This window comes from Papilio machaon, chromosome 26 (assembly GCF_912999745.1).
Source record: "Papilio machaon chromosome 26, ilPapMach1.1, whole genome shotgun sequence".
NCBI classification, from domain to species: domain Eukaryota; kingdom Metazoa; phylum Arthropoda; class Insecta; order Lepidoptera; family Papilionidae; genus Papilio; species Papilio machaon.
In genome coordinates, this window is record NC_060011.1 from 3,883,394 (window position 1) to 3,907,981 (window position 24,588).

A 24,588-nucleotide genomic window follows, 5' to 3' on the forward strand; every position below is an offset into this window, starting at 1 on the left:
TCGTTTGCCACCTTATAATATAAAATAAAATATTACAGAATGTATGGTAAAAATGTTTTTCTTTCTTCCTATCTTTATTATCTCAGAAACAGTGGCCCGTTAAAATAAGTGTATTTTATTATTTTATATTTATATAATTTTATAATTTACAACTCGGTGTAAGTTAATTTGTTGACAAAACTTACAATTTCACCGAAAAACGTCCCATTTTTGGACCTTTGATTTTAAATATTTTTTTCAAATGCGAAATCGGGTAAGGACTTTTCAGGATTCTCATATATTGGTGTCCCGAACATTCAGTACGTTAATTTCGCTTAATTTGACTGTATCATACCGTAGTATAGTGACATAACTTAGATAAGAAGATGTGGATTTAATCTGAAACTACACAGAACTACGGAGTACTATCATAAAGATATTTGCGGGATTTCCACGCGCGGAAAAACTGTTAAATTTGTAATATCTTTTTTAACACACGCTATTATATAATTTGAATTTTTTTAACACTAACAACGTGATCTTTTTGAATTTTATCAATATTATAAAGGAAAAATATTTGTCTACATTAATAAAAGACGAAAGATTAGTTTGTTTTTTTGCTTTGCATTGAATAGACTCCGAAACTACTAAATTGATTTGAGAAATTCCTTCAATGATGGGAAGCTACACTATCCCCGGGTAACTATAGTAGAAGATTTTTTTAAATTCCGCGCATACGATGTTGGTGACAACTGCTAGTTTTTAATAAACTCAAAAACTACTCAAACTATTTCCTTGAGAGCTATGCAAAGTTTTGATTAAAATTAACACTTGATCGTGAGAGATAATCAAGCCGGATTTCTTTATATTCAAAACTAGCTTTTACCCGCGACTCCGTCCGCGCGGAATAAAAAATAGAAAACGGGGTAAAAATTATCCTATGTCCGTTTCCTGGTTCTAAGCTACCTGCCCACCAATTTTCAGTCAAATCGATTCAGCCGTTCTTGAGTTATAAATAGTGTAACTAACACGACTTTCTTTTATATATATAGATATAGATTTAAAAAAGATTATCCCGATTGCCTGTACCCTTATGCGTATTCAACTATCCTGACATCTGTACATGAAAACATTGTTAATATAACAATGAAAATTCGCTGTATCTCTTAATAAAATTATTACACAAACATGGAAACAAGTACTAAAACTATTACCGTCTCAGTTTTTTCCCAACATAATAGAGATGTGTTTTGTGAAAACTCACGTAAATAGTACATTAGTAAGAAAACAAACATCATCAACTCACTATACGTCCCCACCGAGGAGCTCGGATCCTACCCCAAGTTAGGGGTGACTAGGACATAGTCAACCACGCTGGCCAAGTGCGGGTTGGTTGATTTCACACATATCATTGAATTTCTTCTCAGATATGTGCAGGTTGCATCACGATGTTTTCCTTCACAGAAAACAAACGAATGTCTTTATTTGTGTGCAATTTGAAATAACTTTATCCGTCTTTGTTTGAATATTATTTTGATGATAATCGTCGTATTACACTGTTTGTTCAACACAATCTGATATTTAAACTAAACGTAAAAATATGTTTCTGTGAGTACAACTAGATTAGCTCTGTGGGTAGACAGTTGTTTTATTTGTGTTAATGTTGAGTGATAATCATGTCGATTTTCTATCAAGTTGCAGCAACAGGCGTTGGTATGACATTTTTATTATATTTGCAGAAATATGATAGATCGATTCGGAAGATGAAACCCTTGTGATAAGGACGGGAAGATGATTATCATGTTGGCAAAAGAACCATTACAATCTTCTTTCACGACTACTAATAAACGTAAAAGATTGTAATGATTCCGGAAAACTTTAAAAACTACTCAACTGATTTTTAAAATACTGTCACCAATAGAATGTTTTACATCAAGTTATTGTTTATCATATCTTCCATTGCAACTTATATACTTATAATTACTTATAACATAAATTATAAGTTACTTTATAACTTTCGTAATTACCTCTTGCAGTGAGCTACCTCTGTCTATCAATGGGCATCATGTATACGTGGCCATCTTCTACGCTCGTTCTCTTCTCTTCTGAGAACACGACACTGAACCGGCCGATGACAGAGACAGAGTTATCACTCCTCGGAAGCCTTTCATCCATCAGCGCGCTAGTCAGCACACCTTTCTCGAGTTACATTCTTGACACGATAGGCAGGAAATATTGCTGTCTTATATTTTCATTACTTCAAGTTGTAAGTACTCGTAATCGAAGTATTAGTGGTAAGAATTTTAAATCATTTAACATGTATTTGTATCTTACTAATATTATAAATGGGAATGTTTGGATGTATAGATGGATGGATGGATGTTTGTTAGAAGCTACCTGCAGAACAGCTCAACGGATCTCGATGAAAGGCATAGTGTGGGAAGAATACATAAGCTACTAAGTTTTTTAATTCATCGCGGACAGAGTTGCTGGAGACAGTTATGCAATAATTGTGGTAACAAACAATTACTCCCCACAGATATCATGGTTGCTCGTATCTTTCTTTTATACCGTCGAAGTGGTCTTAACATCGGTAATACTATCAGGATTCTGTTGCTGTGCAACATTGGCTGTTCCTATCTACGTCAATGAAATCTGTCAGGACTCAATACGAGGTAGCATGTGTTCCGGTGCTATGGTCTTCTATGGATTGGGAATGCTGATTTCTTACCTAATGGGAGGTTACATGAGTTACGATGCTATGAACTACGCTTGCTTGGCTATAACTATATTAGGCGTTCTTCTACTTTTGCTGTTAAAGGATTCTCCTACGTATCTGATGAGTAAAGGCCGTGAAAAGGTAAATAAAATTATTTTATACATTTTTTTATTGTATACAAACAGTTGAAAGAACCTCGTCATCAAATGGTCCCTCCATTTGATGACGAGGTTCTTACAACCTACGTATAAAATTATAACTCCTTTATTATGCATTATGACTTGGTGGGCATTTCGTTATCTAAATAACATCGTTTTTATTGTTAAACTCAAAATTTAAATTTTTTGAACGATATTTTGAATTGACACTGAAATGGGTCTTCCGAAAAACTGCGTCTTTTGTGTTACAACTATATGTTTAGGTCTAGGGTGGAATAAGAATCGACTGACACCTCTATTGTCAAAGTCTGTGCAACCGTTTTGGCTACAAACAATCACATACATAGACGCAAGATAAATTACGCTGTCAAGTAATTATGGATAGCCTTAATACGCGTGCCTAAAATAAAGCAGACACAGATAAGATTCAACAAATAAAAGGATTACAAGAGAAAAATACGAGAGCGTCAAGCTGTCGCCGTTCAGATCTTACTAATTTTATAAACGCGAATGTTTGGATGGATGGATGTTTGTTTGAAGTTATCTCCAGAATGTATCTCGATATTTAGCCTACATATAGAGCATAGTCTGGAAGAACACATAGGCATTGAGTTTTTTTTATTCTGCGCGAACGAAGTCCCGGGCGACAACTAGTATATCATGACATAAATTGACAGTGGTATATAAACCTAAAAATGGTAAACAAAGTGCAATTTATATTAAAATATTTAACCACGACAAGCAATACCACGACCTGATAGAAGACAGTCCTCATGTGGAAGTAATTCGGCGTACAGTCTGAGTAATTCCAAGTACAGTGTGCGTGCCGGAGGCCTAATTTTAGTCTTCTTTCCTTTCCCACCCTTTCCTTATTAGGAAAGAATGGGAAGAGAAGCGTTATTTAAAGAAGAGGGGACGCATAGGAAGAAGAAATATAAAAAAATTAGAGGTAGATAACGCATCTGCAATTGCAGATGTCTATGGGCTATTGCTGCATGGCAGGTTACACGTTTGTCCCCTAATAATATTTAAAAAAAAACAATGAAACTCAATGTTTTTTAGGAAGCAGCGCAAGCGATTGCTTTCTACAGAGGAACGAAGGTGAAGTCTAAAGTTGTTGAGGAGGAACTAAAAGCGTTAAGGATGTCTTTGAACCCAGTGTTGGATGGTAAATATCAACGATGTCCTATTTCTTGGTACAAAATGGCCATTGTTAAGATATAAAACGAAAAAAAAAATTGTAATTGTTTAGCTTAACAATTAACAGCAATACCATATTTTCTCAGAAATAATTCAGAAATCTTAACTTTAATGTTCCGAGTTTATCACAAAATTTACTATGACACTAGAATGTTTTAGAGATATTCGCTATTAATTTTCTAGTTGTTATTTCAAATTATCCTATAAATTTCCCTTTGCAGATGATGTCGTGACACCAGAAGAAGAGAAATTAAACGCAGACCTCAAAGAAAGGCCTAAGGTGTCTATGTGGAGTTTCCTAAGCAAGTATTTTAACATATTTTTTGCTATTCAAACACCGTCCCCTCTCCCGAATTTCTTTAGGTTGTTGTAAACAAACTTAGAAATAAATTTGAAAGCACTTTTCTAGTAAAGTTATCATTTTCATCAAAGGAACGTCAAAGGAATTTGACGTTCCTTTTCTCCTCTGTTTAGTGAGTTATAGTTTTTTAATTCCATTGTGACACAAAGGCAAAATCGCTGAACTGATATTGTCAGGTGGTTTCATTGGATTCGTATTGTTCCCTCATGAGTCATATTGGCTACAGTTAGTCGGGTATTTATTTTAAATTACACCAGTTATCAAGATCCGTTGAGTCGTTCCGCAGATACCTTCTAACAAACATCCATCCATCCATCTAAATTTCCGGATTAACTAACTGCCGGTCTAAACAAGTTGACTACTCCTGATATATAGTTTCATATCAACTTACGTCTTTATTTTTTTCAGAGAAGTCCCGGTCAACACGTCGTGCGTTGTTTATGTTGATAGTGCTGTATACGACGTCTATGTTCCAAGGTCTGACGGTAATACAGGTGTACGCTGAACCTCTATTCGCAGAGGCCATACCGACCATGTCACCAACGATCTGCAGCGTCATCTTCGCTGTTGTTATGGTGGTGGCCGGATTCATTGCGGCATATCTGGTTGAAACTGCTGGAAGACGGGTAAGATGCACTTCGAAATATCCGAAACGCGATCAGCTCTCAAAAAGTGGAGGCACTAAAAGAAGGCAATGGACACCATGCTTTCTTTTGATGTCAGTCGTTGTTTGTTATCGAGTACGTCTCTTACGTAACTGGCCTTTCACACTTACTACACTGTCTATAAGCGATAATGAAACGACAAAGTTTGTATCTACCTGATACTACACACACTACAGCTCGTAAATTCCAAAATGTTTATGAGCAAATCGCTCCATCATCAAGCAGATCAGTAAACCGGCACACAGCTCAGCTCAATTTGTATTAAAAATTTCAGACATCTTGACGGTTCTAAACTTCGCGAAAGTCGCTACGCAATACCTAATGTTAGGTGTAGCGGGTTGCAGGGCACAGCGGAGCGCGCCGATGATAGGCCACCAAGATATTTGAGAAGACTAGTACCTAGATAGTAATGATTTGTGTTTGGAGCTGCGAACTATTAGTCACCGGGCAGCTCGCGGCTTTCGGCTCATATAGTCATAGTAGATCATAATGAGCCGTGAGCTAATCTAGTTGTTGAGATGCAAATCAACGGTTCACGTCTACATTACAACGTTTGGACCAGTTCAGAGCTGATTTACACATGTTTAGTGTTACTACATAGCCGCTGAAGCAGCGACCCATAGTGCGTCTTTGCCTCCGACACAAGAGATCGCCAGAGTCGCCTGTCCTGTGCCGTCCCCTACCAGTCCATCGCTGGTAGCACCCGCAGGTCCAGGCCGAAGGGTTACCGGCCAATCGGATTCCCTCGAGTTACTACTACAAATATTTTTAAATTGGAATTTCAGGTTCACTTATTATGTTATTGATTGCAGTCACTGATGCTGTACGCAACATTCGGCTCAGGGATCTGTTGCATTGTACTAGGGACTCAGATCCACTTGCACTGGGGCCCGCACTGGTTGACTGCGTGCTTCATATATGTTTACGGCGTGGTGTACTCTTGCGGTGCTGGTACCGTGCCTTTCGTGATGGGTGCTGAAATATTCTTACCTGAGGTTAGTGTTTTATACAACATAATCACGCCTGAAAACCAAAAAGGTAGAAAGAAACTCAGAAACCAGCGATAACATAGGCTATATTTTGATTCTTTTACTTGTCACATACCATCAAATCTGGTCTAAGGTCTACTAGTATATTCATAATAACTAACCTGTTTTCAGATACGAAGTTTTGCATCAATGATATCAATTGAATGGTCTATCATCTGCGGCTTCGTTGTCCTATTTCTTTTCAATCCAATAGTATCAGCGATAGGATTGGGTCCTATCTTCTACTTCTTTGCTGCGGTCTGCTTTATATCAACAATCTTCTGTTACTTCTATCTACCAGAGACAAAGGGGTTGACTGTAGATGCTATACAGTTGTTATTCGCTAAACCTAAACGACGTAATATAATACCTTAGTTTATTTAATAAATTATTTTGTAAGCAATTGTTGTATATTTTTTATGGATTTCAATTATGTTTTAGATTGTATTTTTTTTATTTTTTAAATAGCTATCGCCGCAACTTCTTCCGCGTAGAACTTAAAAAAAAACAAAATTAATAACCTGTTCTTCCAAACTATGTTCTATATTTTGTGCTAATTTCATCAAGATCCGTTGAGCCGTTCTGGAGATAACTTCAAACAAACATCCATCCATCCATTTAAACATTCGCATTTATTAGTTTAAAATTATGAAACTAATATTAATTTAGTTAATATCAATTTTCAAATACTTCTCTTACAAAAATAATGTGCGATGCGAAGATAAAAAGTACCAAGTAAAAAAAAGAATAAGGAATTACCTACTATAAAAAAAATTCAAAGAAATTGATAGAAAATTTTATTTTACATATAAAACTTTAATATTAAGTTTTTTTAATTAAGTGAAACGTAACTAATGTTTCTTTATTACTGTAATCGAAATCTTATATTAAAAAATAATCATTCAGTCATTCGTTCTTTTAGTGAATGTAGTTAATTCTAGTACATTTCCTCTTCACTTTCCATCGGTACAGATTTTAATCCGCCATCTTTCTTCTTCGATCTTATCCTGTAATAAACAACAGGAATGATATTCGAATTATAATTATATTAAAGTATATAAAAAAACCATTAAAGTAAATAAAATACCAACCAAAAAATTTGCGTGATGTTAAATAGGAATCAAGATCAGTTTGTTCTTTACCTTGGGTTTTTTTACAAAATTTCTAAGTTTTTCAAGTACAATGAGAAAATTATATAGTTTATAGTTTTAGAGATAATATCGACGCTGGAAAGCGTAAACGCTGTAACCCCGAAAGTATGAACTTTACAGGAGAGCCAAAAAATCATAACCCGTGAGCTGATACGCCTACAAGCATGCGGTATTTAGCAATGTTGTGTAGTTTGTGCTAACCTATAATAAAATTATTAACGTGTGAAAAACATATTCGCGATTTCGTTGGTACCATTTTCCAAAAAAATAATTAGTTGAGTTTATTGTGTTTTTATTATTCTATTAAATTGCTTTATTTTTTCGCAACTGTATAAAAAATAATTGTTCAGTAGACGCGCGGAACCGTCATTGCAACTTGTTCCAACTGTCAACAGTAGACATTTGTCGGAATTCTTTGCAATGACAGGCTTTCCGCATTCGTAATGAAATATCTAATATATAAAATTCTCGTGTCACAGTTTTCGTTCCCGTACTCCTCCGAAACTGCTTGACCGATTCTCATGAAATTTTGTGAGCATATTCAGTAGGTCTGAGAATCGGACAACATCTATTTTTCATACCCCCCCCCCCCCCATTTTTTAACTGCGCGCGGACGGAGTCGCGGGCGACAGCTAGTACTGTATAAAGTAGTTTGAAAAAGCAAATTAATATTTCTTATATAAGGTCGATTTAACTAATTGAATCAACCTTTAGTCAACCCTTTAAAGTTTTAACCATAAATCGTTTTTCTTTTAATACTGGTCGTCTTTTTTCTACATTAATCTTCGAATCTTATTCATTCGAATGTATGTATTAAACTAGTTGAAAATAACAATTTAGCTGTTTCATTTCGTTGACGCCAAAACCTTCAACGGTAAATTACGTCACAACCCTTAAATTACTATTATTATTTTTAAACTACTCGACTGTTGAGGTGCGAGTAGTAATTACAAAAACTATTTTTTATAGATAAACTAAACAGTTCACCTGATGTTAAGTGACCACGTGAAATAAGGCGGGCGACGGCGCGACTATCGCGACACATTGTCACTTGATATCGCGATTTAATATACTACTAACGCCATCTAGTATTTATTTGTGAAACTACTTTTTATTTCCACTTTTCATTTCAATTTATTTTTAAATACCTTAAAAATTTTAATCAAGTAAAAATGTATTTTTTTGAAAGTATTGTCTTTTTTAAATTCAAATAGAAATCAATTTAACAGGAATCATTTTCTTATACAATCGAATTTGAATAATTGAGTCAAAGGAAGTTGATATTTTTCTCCACTTTAGTGAGAAATTCGGTTCTGAGAGAAACCCTTGTTCTCTCAGAACCGAATTTCTCACTTATCCAGGTTCGACTGTATTAGTTATTAAGCATTTTATTTTAACAAAAACATAGCTTGTACTTGTATAAAATTATTCAATGCCACCAAAGGTTCACTTTAATTAACTATAACAGTGAATGTATTAAAATAAAATATACTAACCGTTTAGGATATGGTTGCTTCAAATGAATTGTTCTATAATGTAGCTTCATACTATTATTTTGTGTAAAACGTTTCTCACAGAGCGGACATTCGTAAGGTTTCTCTCCTGTGTGAGTCTGAAACAAAACAAAATACAGTTTTTTTTTATTACAAGGTGGCAAACGAGCGAGCAGCCACATGAATTCGCCGAAATGGCGAAGCGACCGCTGCCCATAGACATTCATAATTGCAGATGCATTGCCTACCCTCAATCGAAGGAGGAGACGCACAAAAAGAGAATATTTTAACTTCTTATGCATCTCAATTGATCTTGATGAAATTTGGCATAGATATAGATCATAGTCTGGATGAACATATAGGCTTATTACGTTTTTTTTTTTAATTCCGCGCGGACGGAGGCGATATTTTTGATATAAATAAATATGACATTCAAAATTTGTTTAAGTTTTACCGGCAAAGTTGCAAAATAATAAGAAGTAGGGAATGAAAGTTTGTACAGAAATATGTAAGGTTTATGTGAATGTTTTATAATTTTAATATATTACAAATGTATTTTTTAATTAAGATCTTTAAAAAAAAATCTTTAAAATTGAGCAACACAGATTAAAAATTGATTCAAATTTTTAATTTGATTTCTATAACAATCTCAATTTCTTTGCAAAACATTAATATTATATATAAGCGCCATCTAGCGAGGAATAGCGAAATCAAATGTTTTATAAACTTACCACACGATGTCGCTTAAGACCAGCAGTTGAATAGAACTGTCGGCCACAAGTCTCGCAGTTGTAGATCTTCTCCCGCGTGTGTAAATTCTGATGCATCGCTATACTGCCCGGCTGAAATTACACATAATACAAATTTATTATTTAAAAAACTTGAGAGGTGTCAAGGGACACTCGGATGGAACGAAGTTCCTTTCTATTAATTAGTGAAGGAACCAATGTTTATTCTATGCATAAAAAACTTAAGTCTTCACAAGAAGTACATTTTATTTCTATGAATTTTCGTTATATATTGTCACGTCGTTGCCATGGTGATATAGCAAAAAGTGTCGTGACAACTTTTCGTAAGAATTTTTTCAGTCTAGCCCCCTTTCACAACGCGCGATAAGGAACTTCGTTCCAATTAATTATTAACAGCTAGATCAAAATTTACATGGAAGGTAGCTGATGCAAGCAGGAATACTGCGCTGATGAAATTGTGGTCAACAGCTCTAATACTTTGGCTATTTCTATTTATAGATTTAATACTTCAATATAAAAAGCATGCGACCTTGACGACTACGATCTTCAATTTCACGTTGGGCAAACATTTTTACGCAGCCACAACGACTTAACTACTTTACTTTAACAGTGATAGATTTCGCAACAACAATATTTGTTGAGTGCACGAATTGGCCTCGCTCAGTGAAATACCACGACCACACAGAAGACAGGCGTCAAGTAGAAGTAATTCCAAGTACAGTCTGATGAGTTCACATTCTTTTCTTATTAGGAAAGGATGGGAAGGGGAAGTGGATTTGGCGGAAGAGGGGACGCATAGGAAGGTTAAAATGTTCTCTTTTTGTGCGTCTCCTCCTTCGTCGATTAAGGGTAGACATCTGCATTTATTGATGCCTATGGGTAACGATCGTCTCGCTATTTCGGCGAATTCAGGTGACTGTTTGCTAATTTGCCAACTTTTGATATATAAAATATAAATAATAGAGTCATATAGAAAAAGCATACAAAAGCGATAAGACAGAAGAAACATAACGACATATAAAAACGCATAATAATAGTCTCGTTATATTAATCGACATCTCTGAGTATTTTTTTTTTATTTTACAATTTAGCAAACGAACAAGCGGCCACATGAATTCACCGAAATGGTGAAGCGACCGCTGTCCATAGACATTCGCAATTGCAGATGCATTGCCTACCATCAATCGACGAAGGAGACGCACAAAAAGAGAATATTTAACCTTCCTATACATCTCCTCCATAAAATCCACCTCCCCTTCCTATCTTTTCCTTATAAGAAAAGGGTTGGGAAGGGAAAGAGGACTAAAATTAGCCTAATCAATACTCACAGCTAACGAAGCTCCACATATTTCACAAATATGCCTCTCACTGGGGGGACAGAATGAGGTGCCAGGATGTTCCTTCTGATGATGGTTCATACACTCCATTTGTGTTGAAAAATGTTTACCACACTGGAATATATAAGTAACAGGTTACAAATAACAGAAGTAGACGTCAGCAAGAATATCTGTTGCATCAATTGGTTCTAGACTTTTGCAATACCACGACTACACAGACATACCTCAAGTGGAAGTAATTCCACGTATGGTCTAATGAGTGTGTATTGGAAGCCTCATTTTATTCTTCTTTCCCTTCCCTTTTTCTTCCTTTTCTTATAAGGAAAGGATGTGTTGGGGCAGTAGATTTGACAAAGCACGCATAGGAAGGGAAAATCTTTCTGTACGTCCCTAGTGTGTTGATTTAAAATAGGCGATGCATCTGCAATTGCAGATATTCATGTGCAACTTCGCTATTTCGGCGAATTCAGGTGTTAACTTGCTCGTTTGCCACTTTATAAAATAATATTTTTTTTTAAAAAAAGATATGATATAATGAATTTACTTGATAGCAATCCATTGGTTTTCTTCGTCTAGTGAAAGTGAACCTTAACCGTTTGGAACGTCGTTTAGGAGCTGGTACTTCTTCATCATCCTCTTTGCTGAATAAATCAAACATAATTCATTTAAAACTATAACTGATGTTTTTTTTTTTAATATTTTTATCATACAATCGAACCTGGATAAGCGAGAGTTGGTTGATTGCGATATTTTTTCCCTTATAGAAGGTTCTCGCTTTTCGAGGTTTGACTGTATTTTTCAATGTACTAAAAAATATAAGAATTTATTGAAAATAAATACAATTTAATAATTTGAAATTAGCTGTTTAACTGTAATTTTAGCTGTAATTTTAGGCTTTGATACAGTAAATCTAGAAAAAATATACAAAAACGCCATCTATATTCGATATTGTAACTCACTCGACATCTGCGTGTAGAGCTGATGACTGCAGATGTTCTGCGTACGCGTCGCTAGACTCAAATTTGATCTGACATCGCTCACAAAACGTATTTTCACTTTCAGCACTCTCTGTACACTCCTGAAATATTTTATACGCGACTAAATAACGTTTACATTTATACTAGCTTTTACCCGCGACTTCGTCCGCGCGGAATAAAAAAATGCACACAAGATAAAAAAGTTCCTATGTCCGTCTCCTAGTTCTAAGCTACCTCCCCATCAATTTTCAGCTAAATCAGTTATAAATAGTGTAACTAACACGACTTTCTTTTATATATATATATATATATATAGATGCGTTTAAATTTAAAACTAGTACTAATAAGTATTATTAAGATGAATAAAAAATACAGTGATTTCAGCAACAATATGAATTTACAGTGATTTTTCAATTATCCCAATTTATTCTACTCAACAACAGATGGCGTTGCTTCCTTAATCTGATATTAATATTAAAAATGCAAAAGTTGGACATAAAAATTTTTGTTTGAACATACATCCATTAGGGTTCAATGAATCTTAATAAAATTTGACACAGATGTAGAATATAGTCTAGAAGAAAACATAAGCTACATACTAAGTTTTTTTTTCATACCGAGCAGATGATATGTTAGTTACTATAGTCCAGTCGCGGAGCACGAAGAATTTCGTACATGGAACTCGCATTACCTGTCTCTGTCACTCCCGCGTAAATACAATGAGTCTCGCTCGCACAGAAACAAAGGCCGCCGTCCTCAGGGATTGTAAACCTTTTATTGGAGACTATAAGTTTAATTTTTAATAAGAGGAATCGAAATTAGCTAGACTAGATGATAATGTTGACGAAACTGTACTTGTACTTTTGTAATAAATGTGACAGGCGAGACGTCTTCGGAAAACAGTTACTCCGAAACAGAGGAATCGGATTCTGATTTTTGATTTTTTATTATTAGATACTTGTCTAGATTTTTATTACTTTTATTATTAAATCTAAATTAATAATTAACATACTAATAATAACTATATTTTATAAGTTGGTAAATTTTCTTTCTCCTTCAAATAATTCATGTAAACCGCACTAAATACAAAAATGTTTGTAACCTCTGTCAGTAGGTAAAGAGGTCATTGTACGAAATTCTTCGTGCTCCGCGACCAGACTATAGTATGATATATGCGCATGCACATGTGTCTGTCTCACCTCTCTGCCAACATGTGTGACACGTTTGTGTTGATGAAGTCCAGCAGCACTGACAAAGGAAGCTCCACAAAGAGCACACACATGTCTACTACGATGTGTACGCAAATGTGTATAATAAGTAGACATATGTCTGTAAAACATATATTATATTAAATTTAATATATTCCTCCCAAGTAGGGTTGACAGATAGGACGTAAAAACTTAAACCAAAAATTTAAACTTTAAAAAATAAATGATGTGCCGACCCTACATGAGTGGGAAAAGTCTGTAAAATAGACTTGCAGATCAGATTTAATTTTATATATTCTATATTATAAAGGGGGCGTTCATAAATTACGTGAGATGTTTAAGGGGGGAGGGGGTCGAGTCAAATCTCACCTAATCTTATGTTAGAGGGAGGGGAGTTTCGGCAAATATCACGTAATTTTTTTTCTGAATTAAGCAAAAAAATATATACTATTTTAGTCCATTTAATCCAGATTGTACATGTATAAATAAAAACACGAAGCAAATTTTCTTTTCTTTTTACAATAATAATCTAATGAGTTTAGTAAGAAACCCACATTTTGAAAAATCTCACGTGAGATTGGAGGATGGGGGGAGGGGGTTGAATAAAATCTAACATCTCACCAAGGGGGGAGAGTCTGAAATTTCAAAAAAACACCTCACGTAATTTATGAACGCCCCCCAAAGTGGTATACAAATACAAGAAAAGTATAGAAAAGGAAACAGAACTAAAATTAATCCTCCGGAACATACATAAGACTACACAGAATTACTTCTACTTGAGGCATATCTTCAGTGTGGTATTTCACCAGGTCTTCGTCTATTAAAATCATGTTATCATTATTAATATAACTTATAACTAAAAATATAATAATTAACTTTTAAGATTTTTTTAGTTATTTACCTGAACTGTTCCCCACAATATTTGCAAGCTCGTGTTATCCCCGCATGTGTCTCTTCATGCATTAACGCTGTCGTTCTATAAAATAATATTTAATAAAATATAATAAAGCAGATATTTAACACAATAATTTCAGGAAATACAGTCCAACCTGGATAAGAGAGAAACCTCTATAAGCGAGAGTTGTCCGGTCCTAACGGAAGACCACCTTGAGCGAGAAACTCTGGTAAAAGAGAAACCTTTATAAGAGAGAGAAATATCGCAGTCCTTGGACTCTCGCTTATCCAGGTTCGACTGTATTAATAAAATATACAGTCTAAGAATTAAATTCCCTTCCCACTACCAAAGCGATGCTATCACAAGTTTTAGTATAAATTATGACAGCACACTAGCGCCCCTTATAAATATCAATGTCACAAGATCCTTGTCATACTGTATTTTTTTTTTCAAAATATATAAAGTAATACTCAGTATCTGATATTTTAACCTGTAGGTAGTTTACTAACACTTGTGTTGTCCTTTTCAGTGTCCCAACTGAAATCATCAGCTACTGGTCACTTGTCAAACCATAGTGAAATTCGTATTTCTGGACTGCCATTAGCTATTGCAGTTTTTTTCTTATATATTTACATCTTTCATTGTCAATTATCTTCAACCTTGACGTTGGCAAAATCATCGAAATTACGATGGAATCCAGTACTAATTAAAAGAAGAATAAGAAGAAGTAATACTCACTCAATCGCCACAACGAGGTTGCAGACCAAACATTGATACTTGGTATAATGTGTACGTATGTGTTTACGCAAATGACACTCCAGTCTGAAGCGGGAATGACAGAAACGGCACTCAAATGGACCTATGGACTGTTATCATAAAAAATATATTTTAATTTAGTGTAATAACTTATTAAAAATCGATTTAACAAACAGTCCTTTGTCAGGGATGGCAAACAATTGGCACACTTGACATTAATGGCACGCTACATGGGCGTCGCCAGTGGAGGCAAAACCCCCCCCCTCCCGAATTGTAAAAATGTAATATATATGTCGTAAAAACTATTTCGATATAATAAAATATTTACAACTCCTATAGATCCACATATATAACTCTAAACTACTTGTCAGTTTCATCCACTCTATAGCTAAAAAGCTAAAAAGATTTTGTTCTACCTACCAATCCTAGAAAGTCAAACTCATTTCTTAATTAGACATTTCTTGGGCAAAATAGCACATCAGTATGTAAAGGTTTGCCATCTCTGTCCAAAATTAATGAATTCACATGTTGTTTATATTTATTATTATTTAATTAAAAAAGAACAAGTTTTTCTATAGTATAAGGTAGAAAATAATCAAGCAGTCACCTTAATTCGCCAAAATAACGAAACGAAATGCCCATAGACATCCGCATTTGCAGTGCATACCTTTAATAGGCAGAGGGGAGATGCACACTAAGATGATATTCCCTCCACTGCATGTCCCCTTCCCATCTTTTCCTTACACAGTCGAACCTGGATAAGCGAGAAACCAAGAGTCCGCGACAATTTTCTCGCTTACAGAAGTTCTCGCTGATCCAAGTTTGACTGTAAATATAAAAAAGTAATTCTTACCGGATTATGTCTCAATTTGAAATGACGCAACATGATATCTTCTTTCGAGAAAAATTTGTAACAATCCTTACAATGGTACGTAGCCTGTACATACTTCGGATCTATCGCTCTCTTCTCAAAGTCTCTTATCGCTTCTTCTTCATTCAGACTTATCTTTCTCCATTTATTTGAATCTAGATATCTTTTCTGTCTCGTTGTAAACTTGTAATTCTTCTGTGTATTTAATACTTCTTTCTTTCTTTTTCTAAGACATCTATCTTTTGAAACTAATTTTTTATCTCTATTTTCTGTTTCGTCACTGTTTTTCTCTGTTTCAGGACATTCGACTTTAAATATTTCAGTCTTTAATACATCATCTTTAATGAAAACTTCTGTAACATCTTGTTTGGGAAAAAAGTCGGAGTCACTTGATGAATGCATAGGTGATGAGACATCAGATCTTGGGGAATCTTCATTCTTTATATTAACATCATTCAAATGATCATCCAATGCACAATCATCACTATTATATATTTCATCACCTTTTTTGTCTTCACTTTTATTTTTTTTAATTATTTCATCTGGCGTTTCATTAAAAAGGTAAGTTTTAACTCTTTTATTAACTGTTGCTATAGAAAGATTTGTATACATTTCTTTGTTATTTGTTTTTATGCTATTTATAGCTTGATATGTTATCTGTAATATAATTTGTATTAAATATTTAACAATAGCAGTTGCCCGCGATTTCGTCCATGCGGAAATAAAAATAAAATTAGTAATAATCATAGCCTGTCACCCAGGGGTTGTGTAGCTTCCCAATAGAGAAAGAATTTTTAAGATTGGATCAGTAGTTTTGGGTTCTATTAATACAAAAAAAACTATCAAATCTTTCCTCTTTGGTTCAACTAGTTTCTTAACATGACCCATCCCTATGACATAGAACCTTATCATTGATTTTAAATGATGTGACTTGAATACAAACATAATTCTACACTCTACACGAATAATAGGTATAGCAGTGTTGTCGTAATATATGTATTATGGAGGCTTACTGTTCAATTTTATCTAAAATTTCCACATACTTACAGGTGGTCTTACAAGTAAAGATTTAAGTTTTCTCTGGCTGTAATGGCATTTCTCCTTGAATTTGTGAAACTTGTATAGTAGCATAGCACATTCGTAGCAGAAATATAGAGGCACATGGTCCATCTTGATAATCTGTTTACAAACTAAATATTAAAAAGTAGACAAAACATTCACTAATTAACAGAAAAGTTACCAAAAAAGCTGAATTTTCTGAATAATCTTACCATTCATTTTTCAATCAGCATTTTATGCGTTAAATACGAAATCATTTAGTTAAATACGAAATCTTTTTGATACATAAATAGTATGAAAGTATTAAATCCAACTTTACTTACTTTAAGTGCGATGACATTTTCGTAGTACATATTTAATTGAAATTGATCGTCTTCGTACATTTTACCCCCAATTCGAAGACAGATTCGGCAAACTTTAAGATCCGCCATGTTTCGTAGGACTTTTGATTTTAATCCTGATATTAATATAAATTTCGTGTTTAAAAAAAAAAGCACGAAAGTTGATATTTATTGCCAATTGCGAATGATTGATGCTACTGTAATGTCAATGTCAGTGAGTGTCATTTTCACAATGGGCGGTTAAGGCGTGAGTTACGCAGAATTTACAAAATAAAAATGGAATTTTGAAGTTAGAATGCTTCAAATGAAATATTACGATTTGATTAAGCAATGTTGATTAAAATCTCTGAGCCTCAGTTATCCATGTTCTAGTAGATTTTTCTACTCCGATATTCAATTCTATTCGCACCTTTACCAATAATATAAGGATGGAAAGGGGAAGAGAACTAGAATTGGGCCTTCGGGACTATATTCATTCAAGCTTGTGCGTGTCCGTATTTGGAGGCTCTATTTTACTAATATTATAAATGCGAATGTTTAGATGGATGGATGAATAGGTGTTTGTTTGAAGGTATCTCCAGAACAGCTTAAGGGATCTTGATGATATTTGGCACAGATGCAGAACATAGTCTGGAAGAACACATATTTTTTTAATTCCGCGCGGGCGCCAGTTAGTACTGTATAAAATTAAAACAAACAAAAAGTAATAATTAAAACACATTTATTTATCTTTGGAATACAAATAAACTAATTTTTACTCCACATTCCCTTCCCACCCTTTTCTTATAAGGAATGGATGGGAATCCCTTCCGATCTGTATTTGACGGAAGAGGTTATATATCTTCTTGTGTGCGTTCCATCCTTTGTCGATTAAGGGTAGGCAACGCGTCTGCGATAGTTAAAATGTCTATGGGCAGCGATCGCTTCGCTATTAACGCGTATTCAGGTGACCGCTTGCTCGTTAGCCACCTTGTGATATAAAAGAAAACATAACCCATTCAATCTCTTCTGGTTTTAATAATTGTTTTGAAACTTATAACATTGTTATTGGAAAATAGGCTGTGGAATTTTCATTGAATGGTGCTGAATGGTAGGTTGATGAAATGTCTAAAATAAAACACTCTTTTTCTTACACAGACTAAAAAACTTGTATTTTTTCATATATATAAATTTTTAGTTTTTTTTTTACCAAAAAGAATTGTCAAATAAATTAAATATAAAAAATGTTAAGAGTTTGGTTAGTTTGCTTTAACAATTGTATTTAAACATATCTTCCACAGAACATGAACACTACAAAAACTTAACTAAAGTTATCCAGTAATACTAATTTTGTATTAAACTATTTCTACTTTGTTACATAATATTTGCCAAAAGATGATCCAAGTTGGAAATAGTATACATGTGGCAACATTATACAACCAATTGCCATAAATCTGTAAAAAAAATAATTATTATTAAAAGAGCAACCTTTTTTCTTTTGCTTATTCATTCTCTGTTAAATTAAAAAACAAATACCAACCATAGAGTCAACTATAGAGAACATGACAGCTTGCATTGCTGCGTCCTTTCCTCGGGAAATCATAGAGCCTAACCCCTCTTCGGGGAACAACACACGACTGTAACTAATCATGGCCAGAGACAAAAAGCACAGCGGGTGAAGTAAAAGACACATAATTCGTTTGATTTGTAAAATTACTGATCTGAAAATAACATGTATTTGAGTTACTTTCCATACATAGTATTTCATGGATGAGTTTGTGGAAATACTTGTTTCAAATACTAGTAAGTACCAAAAACGGGTGTTTACCATTGGGCCGATTTATGTACATATGTAAATAGATAATCAAACACATTGGTACATAGCGGGATTCGAACCCAGGACTTCCAGATAACAAGTCAAATGCTCAACCCCTGAGCCACCGACGCTCACTTTACCATGTTTACTTTGAACCAACAACAAAATATACCAAAGTTACCAAAAGTTACTCTCATTCAACAATAAAATATACCAAAGTTACTCACCGTGTTCTATTATTGTCAATGACACCCACAACCAGAGACAATGGTGTATAAATAGTTGCCACCACAAATCCTAGAGAGAAATTATGCATACCAATAGCTAGACAAGCGGTGGATAGTTCAATTAGTACTAATATATTCATTAATGTCATTTCTTCTCGAGTCAATGGACTTGATCTGAACAGTCGAGGTAGAAATGGTGACATTATGATTATCACAACAGATATTGCTATAAAACCACAGTACACCGAAAACTCTGATGGATACTCGAAGTATTTTGCACCTGGAAAATGAATCTTTTTATTTTTATATATGCAAATGTTTAGATTATGTATGGATGGATGTTTGTTAGAAGGTATCATCAAAACTGCTCTTTTGATGAAATTTGGCATCAATTTAGGAAGTAGTCTGGAAGATACACTATTAATTAAGTTTTTATTAATCTGCGCTGATGGAGTCATGGGACAGCTAGTATATTATAGCAAACTATTCAAAGTGACAGGCAGTCAAGAAAATTACTTTGAAAGTTACAAAAGAAAAATTATGTACAATGGATGTTAATTGAAATATTGCTTAAGAAAAATGTAAAAAAATTCAACAATACTAAAACTTTCTTAATATTTTTTTACTCAAACTATCTTTAATTTTTTTTATTTCAGACATACCAATTTGACTGAAGATGACAGGTGAACTCATCACCATATATCCCAATAAATGGACCAATAGATAATTAGCTCCAATATTAACCATGCTAAATCCATCACCATCACTTTCATCCAACTCTTTTGGTGCTAAATGGTCTTTTTCATCATCATTTTCCAATTTCACATCACTGTCTTTTACTTCTTCAGATACTTTATTTTCGTTTCCAAATTCTTCCGTTTTTTCTTCATCAGAATTATCTTTTGTATCTTTTAGCGTGTCTTTTGTATTTTTATCTTTTATCTTGTCACTTTCTGCATCTGTTTCATCATCTTGTTGTATATTAACCCATAATGATAATGCTCGTATTAACATCGCAGCACAAAGTAAGCAAAGTGACGGCATATATTGCCCTACAAAGATTTTAAAAAGGTTGAGTATTTACATGTGAAAAATTATTAAAAAAAAAAATAAAAAAAAACTATATTGCCAGTGTTAGTATCTTCAGTACATAGTGCAAATTTAATGAGATTATATAAATAAATTAAACGATATGCATATGTACATACGTACATAACTGGCTGAATTTCTGAATAATCATTTTTTTTTTTAATATTAAAAAGTGGCAAACAAGAAAGTGGCCACTTGATTTGGCCAAAATAGCAAGCGACCGCTGCCTATAGGCATCTACAGTTGTAGATGCATTCCCTACTTTACACGGAGGAGGAGGAGACACACAGAAAGAGAATATTTATATGATTTCCTAAACTAATCGATTTAATTCAGACTCACCGATAGAAACAAATCTATTCGTAGAAGCGAGAAGGTAAAAGAAATAACTTTGATGGAATCTTTCCAGCAAATTATTCAGTGATCGTAGAATACTTTCCAAAGCTGTGCCCAGCTTGTAAAAGCTAGCGGTAGGTAAGGAGTTCACTTTGGGAGGTATACCAGCTGGATCGTTAGCATCTCTACCTTCTAAGGTCACAGCTTCGATTCCAAAACGATGGAATAATCCATGATTACCATTTGGTACCTAAAATTATTAAAAAAAATGTAGTTGTTCAAAGATGTTCTTTTGTGTAAACTCTAAGTTTTTTCATCATGTATTTTTAACACAGTTGATTGTTTCTGGTTCTACCTTTACGTATTGCGATAGTGAAAAGTATTTCTGGTTAATTATCGTAGTAATAGAATATTTAAAATTGCATTTTATATATAAAAGTAAGGATTATTTACATGAAACAGAAAATTAACTGGAAAAAGTAAATAGCAATTAAAATAGCAAGTAGATGGTGTGTTTTAATTTAATTTTCAAAACAATGTCATCACCAACTATATGTCCCCACTGTGGGGCTCGGAGCCTCCCCTAACTAAGGGGTGACTTGGTCATAGTCAACCAAAGGTGCGGGTTGTTTTCACACATATCATTAAATTTCTTCTCAGATATGTGCAGCATCACAATGTTTTCCTTCACCGTAAGAACGTCGTATAAATGTACATATATAAATAGAAATTCGATTTCGATTGCAAGTCAAGTACTTAACTCCTGAGCCACCAACGCTCTTTGCTCTCAATACAATGTATTCCCTTATTATTTCTTAATTTTTTTTTACATTTAAGTATATTAAAACATAGTTTTTGTTAACCTTACCCCAGGGAATTGTGTGTTGACCATACCCAGCATAGTCCAAATACCATTCACCCATTCATCCATCTTGTTACGTCGTATCCATGAATAACTGGTAACACCAAACATTTAACAAATTTAAACTTTGAACTTTTACTGCTGAAATACTTCCAAAGTCAGGGAATTTAACTTTTTTAACTTACAATTGAATATCATCCAGTTAACTGTCACCATAAAAAAATATTCAAATTCATCAGAAATGAGAAATAATATTCACAATTAACATTGGCTGACAATGTCATTTATTGGCTGACAATGTCATTTATTTTAGAATATTTAATGTTTAAATTGGTGATAGAAAATTGTCTACATTTAATAAGTCAGTAATTAAAGCCTTATAAAAGTAAAAGTTTTTCTATAATTTCTCATTTCCATTGAATTCGTCTATATAAGCTGTCGTTGTGAAAAAAAATTGTCCTGCGTTGTGAGCATCAAATGATATACCACTGAGGATAGGAAATAAATGTCCTCAACTGTAAAACATACTGTTATCACATTGATTCTCTTTGAATTAAAAAAAATTTAAGGAATATTATTGTCTCTGTCTTTTACACACAATGAGAGCGACGGCATTATGTTTTTAAGCTGTTTATGACAATGGGAAGTATTTTTGTTACCTATTTTTGTAAGAGTGATGTATTCCAGACTTCACGCAAAGTTTATGAACTAAGTTTACAAGATCGAGATTGGGCAGTTGTCCATTTAATCCTTCAATTTTCACCTCTATGTACTCTGTGAATAAATACCATTTTTATTTAACACCAAATAATTAAAAAGAAAATAGAACATTATTAATGTCTGGCTTTCATATCTGATTCTTTTTTTAATATCAAAAGGTGGCAAACAAGCAAATGGTCACCTGAATTCTCCGAAATAGCGAGGCGACCTTGAATCAACGGAGAAGGGGACACACAGAAAGAAGATATTTATTTCCTCTTCCAATGCGTCCCCTCCTCCGCCAAATCTATTTCCTCTTCCCATCCTTTCCTGATAGGAAAAGGGTGTGAAGGGAAAGAGGACTAAAATTAGGCCTCCGGCACCACACTCATCGGACGCGGAATTGCTTCCACTTGACGCCTGTCTTCTGTGTGGTCGTGGTATTGCACCGGTCGAACCGACCCATTCGTGCACCCAACAAATATTGTTGTTGCGGGATCTACCACACTTGCCACACTTAGAGTCGGTTAAAGGTTACTTAAACAGCTATTAGTGTTTTTACGCTACAACCAAAATTTGCGAAAAATTTTCTAAGTGTGCTAGTACATTTTTAATTTTTATTATTTACTAATAATAATAATTAAATAATTACTATAAAAAAAACTGAACAATTTCTTTACAAAATACTAATAACTAAACTTACTTATTTTTGGTGAATCAAATTCCAAATTTATAGCTGCCTGTATAGATCCAGATCTACCTTGCAATTTGCCTGGATTTAGACTTTGAGCATCCTCACCCCAATCAATGTGTGAAGTAAACTTAGCTAGATCTAGCATCGGTAGATCAGATTTCCAGAAACTTCCTAAACTAGTATAAAAGTTTCCGGGCTTATTATCAAGTCCGTGATATGCTTCGAGCCATGCCTGCATTCCTAGTTGTTCATATTCAGTGATGAGGAAGATTATGTCTTTGGCCCAATATTTCTGAGCTGAAACAATTTCCAATTTTTTCAATTAAATTTTACTCTGAAATTCGTACAATCCAATTTTTTTTGCATAAAACACTTGTTCTAAAACACTAAACATGTTTTTAATTTACTGTCCTTAAGATTAAAAATAACTTTATTCAATATTTTTTTAAATAATTGAAAAAATTAATAATACCAAAATGGCTGCCATTTATATAATTAGACATTCCTCTTACATAAATTAGATGTTGATTTAGAGTGAGATATATAGTAGAAGGTTTAATACTCACGTCTGGCAAATTGTGCAAATGCTAACATCAAAGCAATGCCTGCCGCAGTTCCCTTCTGATGTGTGGACATGTATCGGAATGGAGCTGATACCACCAATGCTTCCAGAGATGGTGTTCTTGCAGCTCTAAGTATACCATAGACATTTGTACCTTTGTACACCTGAAAAGAAAATGTTGCATTATAGTCATTTTCGGATTTCGATGTTTCCTATGTAAATAGTTGTAACCCAAAATTTTGCATTTTTTTGAGGTGTCTAATATTTTAAAAATTAACTTTATGAATAATTATTAATATTACATTATCACTTTTTAAGTCTTAAATAATGTTGTAATAATAAATATAATCTTATACCTGACCCTGTCCCATTGGATAATTGAGAGTGAAGTTGTGAGTGTAGACTTCCAAATGCAACTGGGACATCTTACCCACTAACCAGGATATGGGCATTTCACCTGTTTCTTCATACTTTCCCTGGAATATATGAGAAAGAAGTTGTAGAATTTCCAATAACTGCCATCAAAAAATGAAGGCAGCTTGAACTATGGCACACAAAGCTGAGAAAACTTTTATGTATGGGTGGAATGTTAAGGATGTTATGGCAGATGAAATTTACGGTAGTCTTAACAAGTCGGTTTATTTTAGACAAGAGAAAAAAATCAGTACAATGTCAACTTCTGCCTTCTGCTGTTCAAAGTTCTGCCAATAAATATAATGGAATTGCTTAATCACACTAGTAACGGTGGTTCATAATTCATCTCCACAGCTTAAAGTCAATAATTTAGTACAAACCTCAATTTCTTGCAAAAGTTCACTGTAGAATCTGTTCGCACTGGATTCAGCATTAAACTCCTTGGCAACTAAACCCGGGAGTAAAGCATTCTCTGAGAAGTACGTTTCGTTGTTAAAATCCCTGTTTCCAAGCATCAGAAACCATCCAATTGCTCCAATATAAAACAGAAGACATAGCGGCCCTTGTATTTTTCGAAGAATCTTAACCCATTTTGCTGACCCGTACTCCGGGTCTGATAATAAACCCATGTTATCTAAGATAGCGTCACAAATATATTAGTAATTATGTAAATTTTAAAGCATAATTGACGATCAATAGAATTTCTTTAAATGCATATAAATCTCGCAAATTATCAATTGATAAACATTACTACAGAAACAAAAATATAACGTTCATCAAGCAAGTGACAGTTGAGTTGACACTTGACATTTCGAAATCGACGTCGAACAGGAAATCGAAACTGTAGTAAAGTAAAGTAAGTAATGGTTTGGCTAGTTTTATTCAATCATGCATATATAATTTTAAAAAATCATTTTTTAAGAATTTGGTTTTATAACTTATACTAAACTAAATTGTAAGTTA

At 33.9% G+C, this 24,588-nt stretch overlaps 3 protein-coding genes across 3 annotated transcripts; 1 reads left to right on the forward strand and 2 right to left on the reverse strand.

Moving 5' to 3' along the window:
- The first annotated feature begins 1,491 nt into the window (after positions 1 to 1,491).
- On the forward strand, positions 1,492 to 6,507 carry LOC106715060 (facilitated trehalose transporter Tret1). Its single transcript, XM_014508270.2, has 8 exons — positions 1,492 to 1,692; positions 2,016 to 2,245; positions 2,519 to 2,839; positions 3,919 to 4,024; positions 4,278 to 4,358; positions 4,826 to 5,043; positions 5,895 to 6,077; positions 6,243 to 6,507. Exons 1-8 carry the CDS (start codon positions 1,656 to 1,658, stop codon positions 6,483 to 6,485), a joined length of 1,419 nt encoding a protein of 472 aa, XP_014363756.2. The 5' UTR covers positions 1,492 to 1,655; the 3' UTR covers positions 6,486 to 6,507.
- Positions 6,508 to 6,999: 492 nt separating this feature from the next.
- Positions 7,000 to 17,140, reverse strand: LOC106714874 (zinc finger and SCAN domain-containing protein 2-like). Its single transcript, XM_045684514.1, has 12 exons — positions 16,930 to 17,140; positions 16,595 to 16,726; positions 15,530 to 16,204; positions 14,659 to 14,786; positions 13,927 to 14,001; positions 13,017 to 13,146; positions 11,800 to 11,918; positions 11,385 to 11,481; positions 10,832 to 10,954; positions 9,486 to 9,596; positions 8,758 to 8,873; positions 7,000 to 7,117 (listed from the first exon to the last, which is right to left on the reverse strand). The coding sequence occupies exons 1-12, from the start codon at positions 17,035 to 17,037 to the stop codon at positions 7,048 to 7,050; spliced, it is 1,884 nt and encodes a 627-aa protein (XP_045540470.1). The 5' UTR covers positions 17,038 to 17,140; the 3' UTR covers positions 7,000 to 7,047.
- A 1,054-nt stretch (positions 17,141 to 18,194) lies between these two features.
- On the reverse strand, positions 18,195 to 24,401 carry LOC106707510 (glycosylphosphatidylinositol anchor attachment 1 protein). Its single transcript, XM_045684464.1, has 11 exons — positions 24,006 to 24,401; positions 23,568 to 23,687; positions 23,216 to 23,375; positions 22,659 to 22,946; positions 21,916 to 22,030; positions 21,263 to 21,350; positions 20,401 to 20,644; positions 19,632 to 20,021; positions 18,970 to 19,249; positions 18,467 to 18,647; positions 18,195 to 18,380 (listed from the first exon to the last, which is right to left on the reverse strand). Exons 1-11 carry the CDS (start codon positions 24,252 to 24,254, stop codon positions 18,282 to 18,284), a joined length of 2,214 nt encoding a protein of 737 aa, XP_045540420.1. The 5' UTR covers positions 24,255 to 24,401; the 3' UTR covers positions 18,195 to 18,281.
- Positions 24,402 to 24,588: the final 187 nt, after the last annotated feature.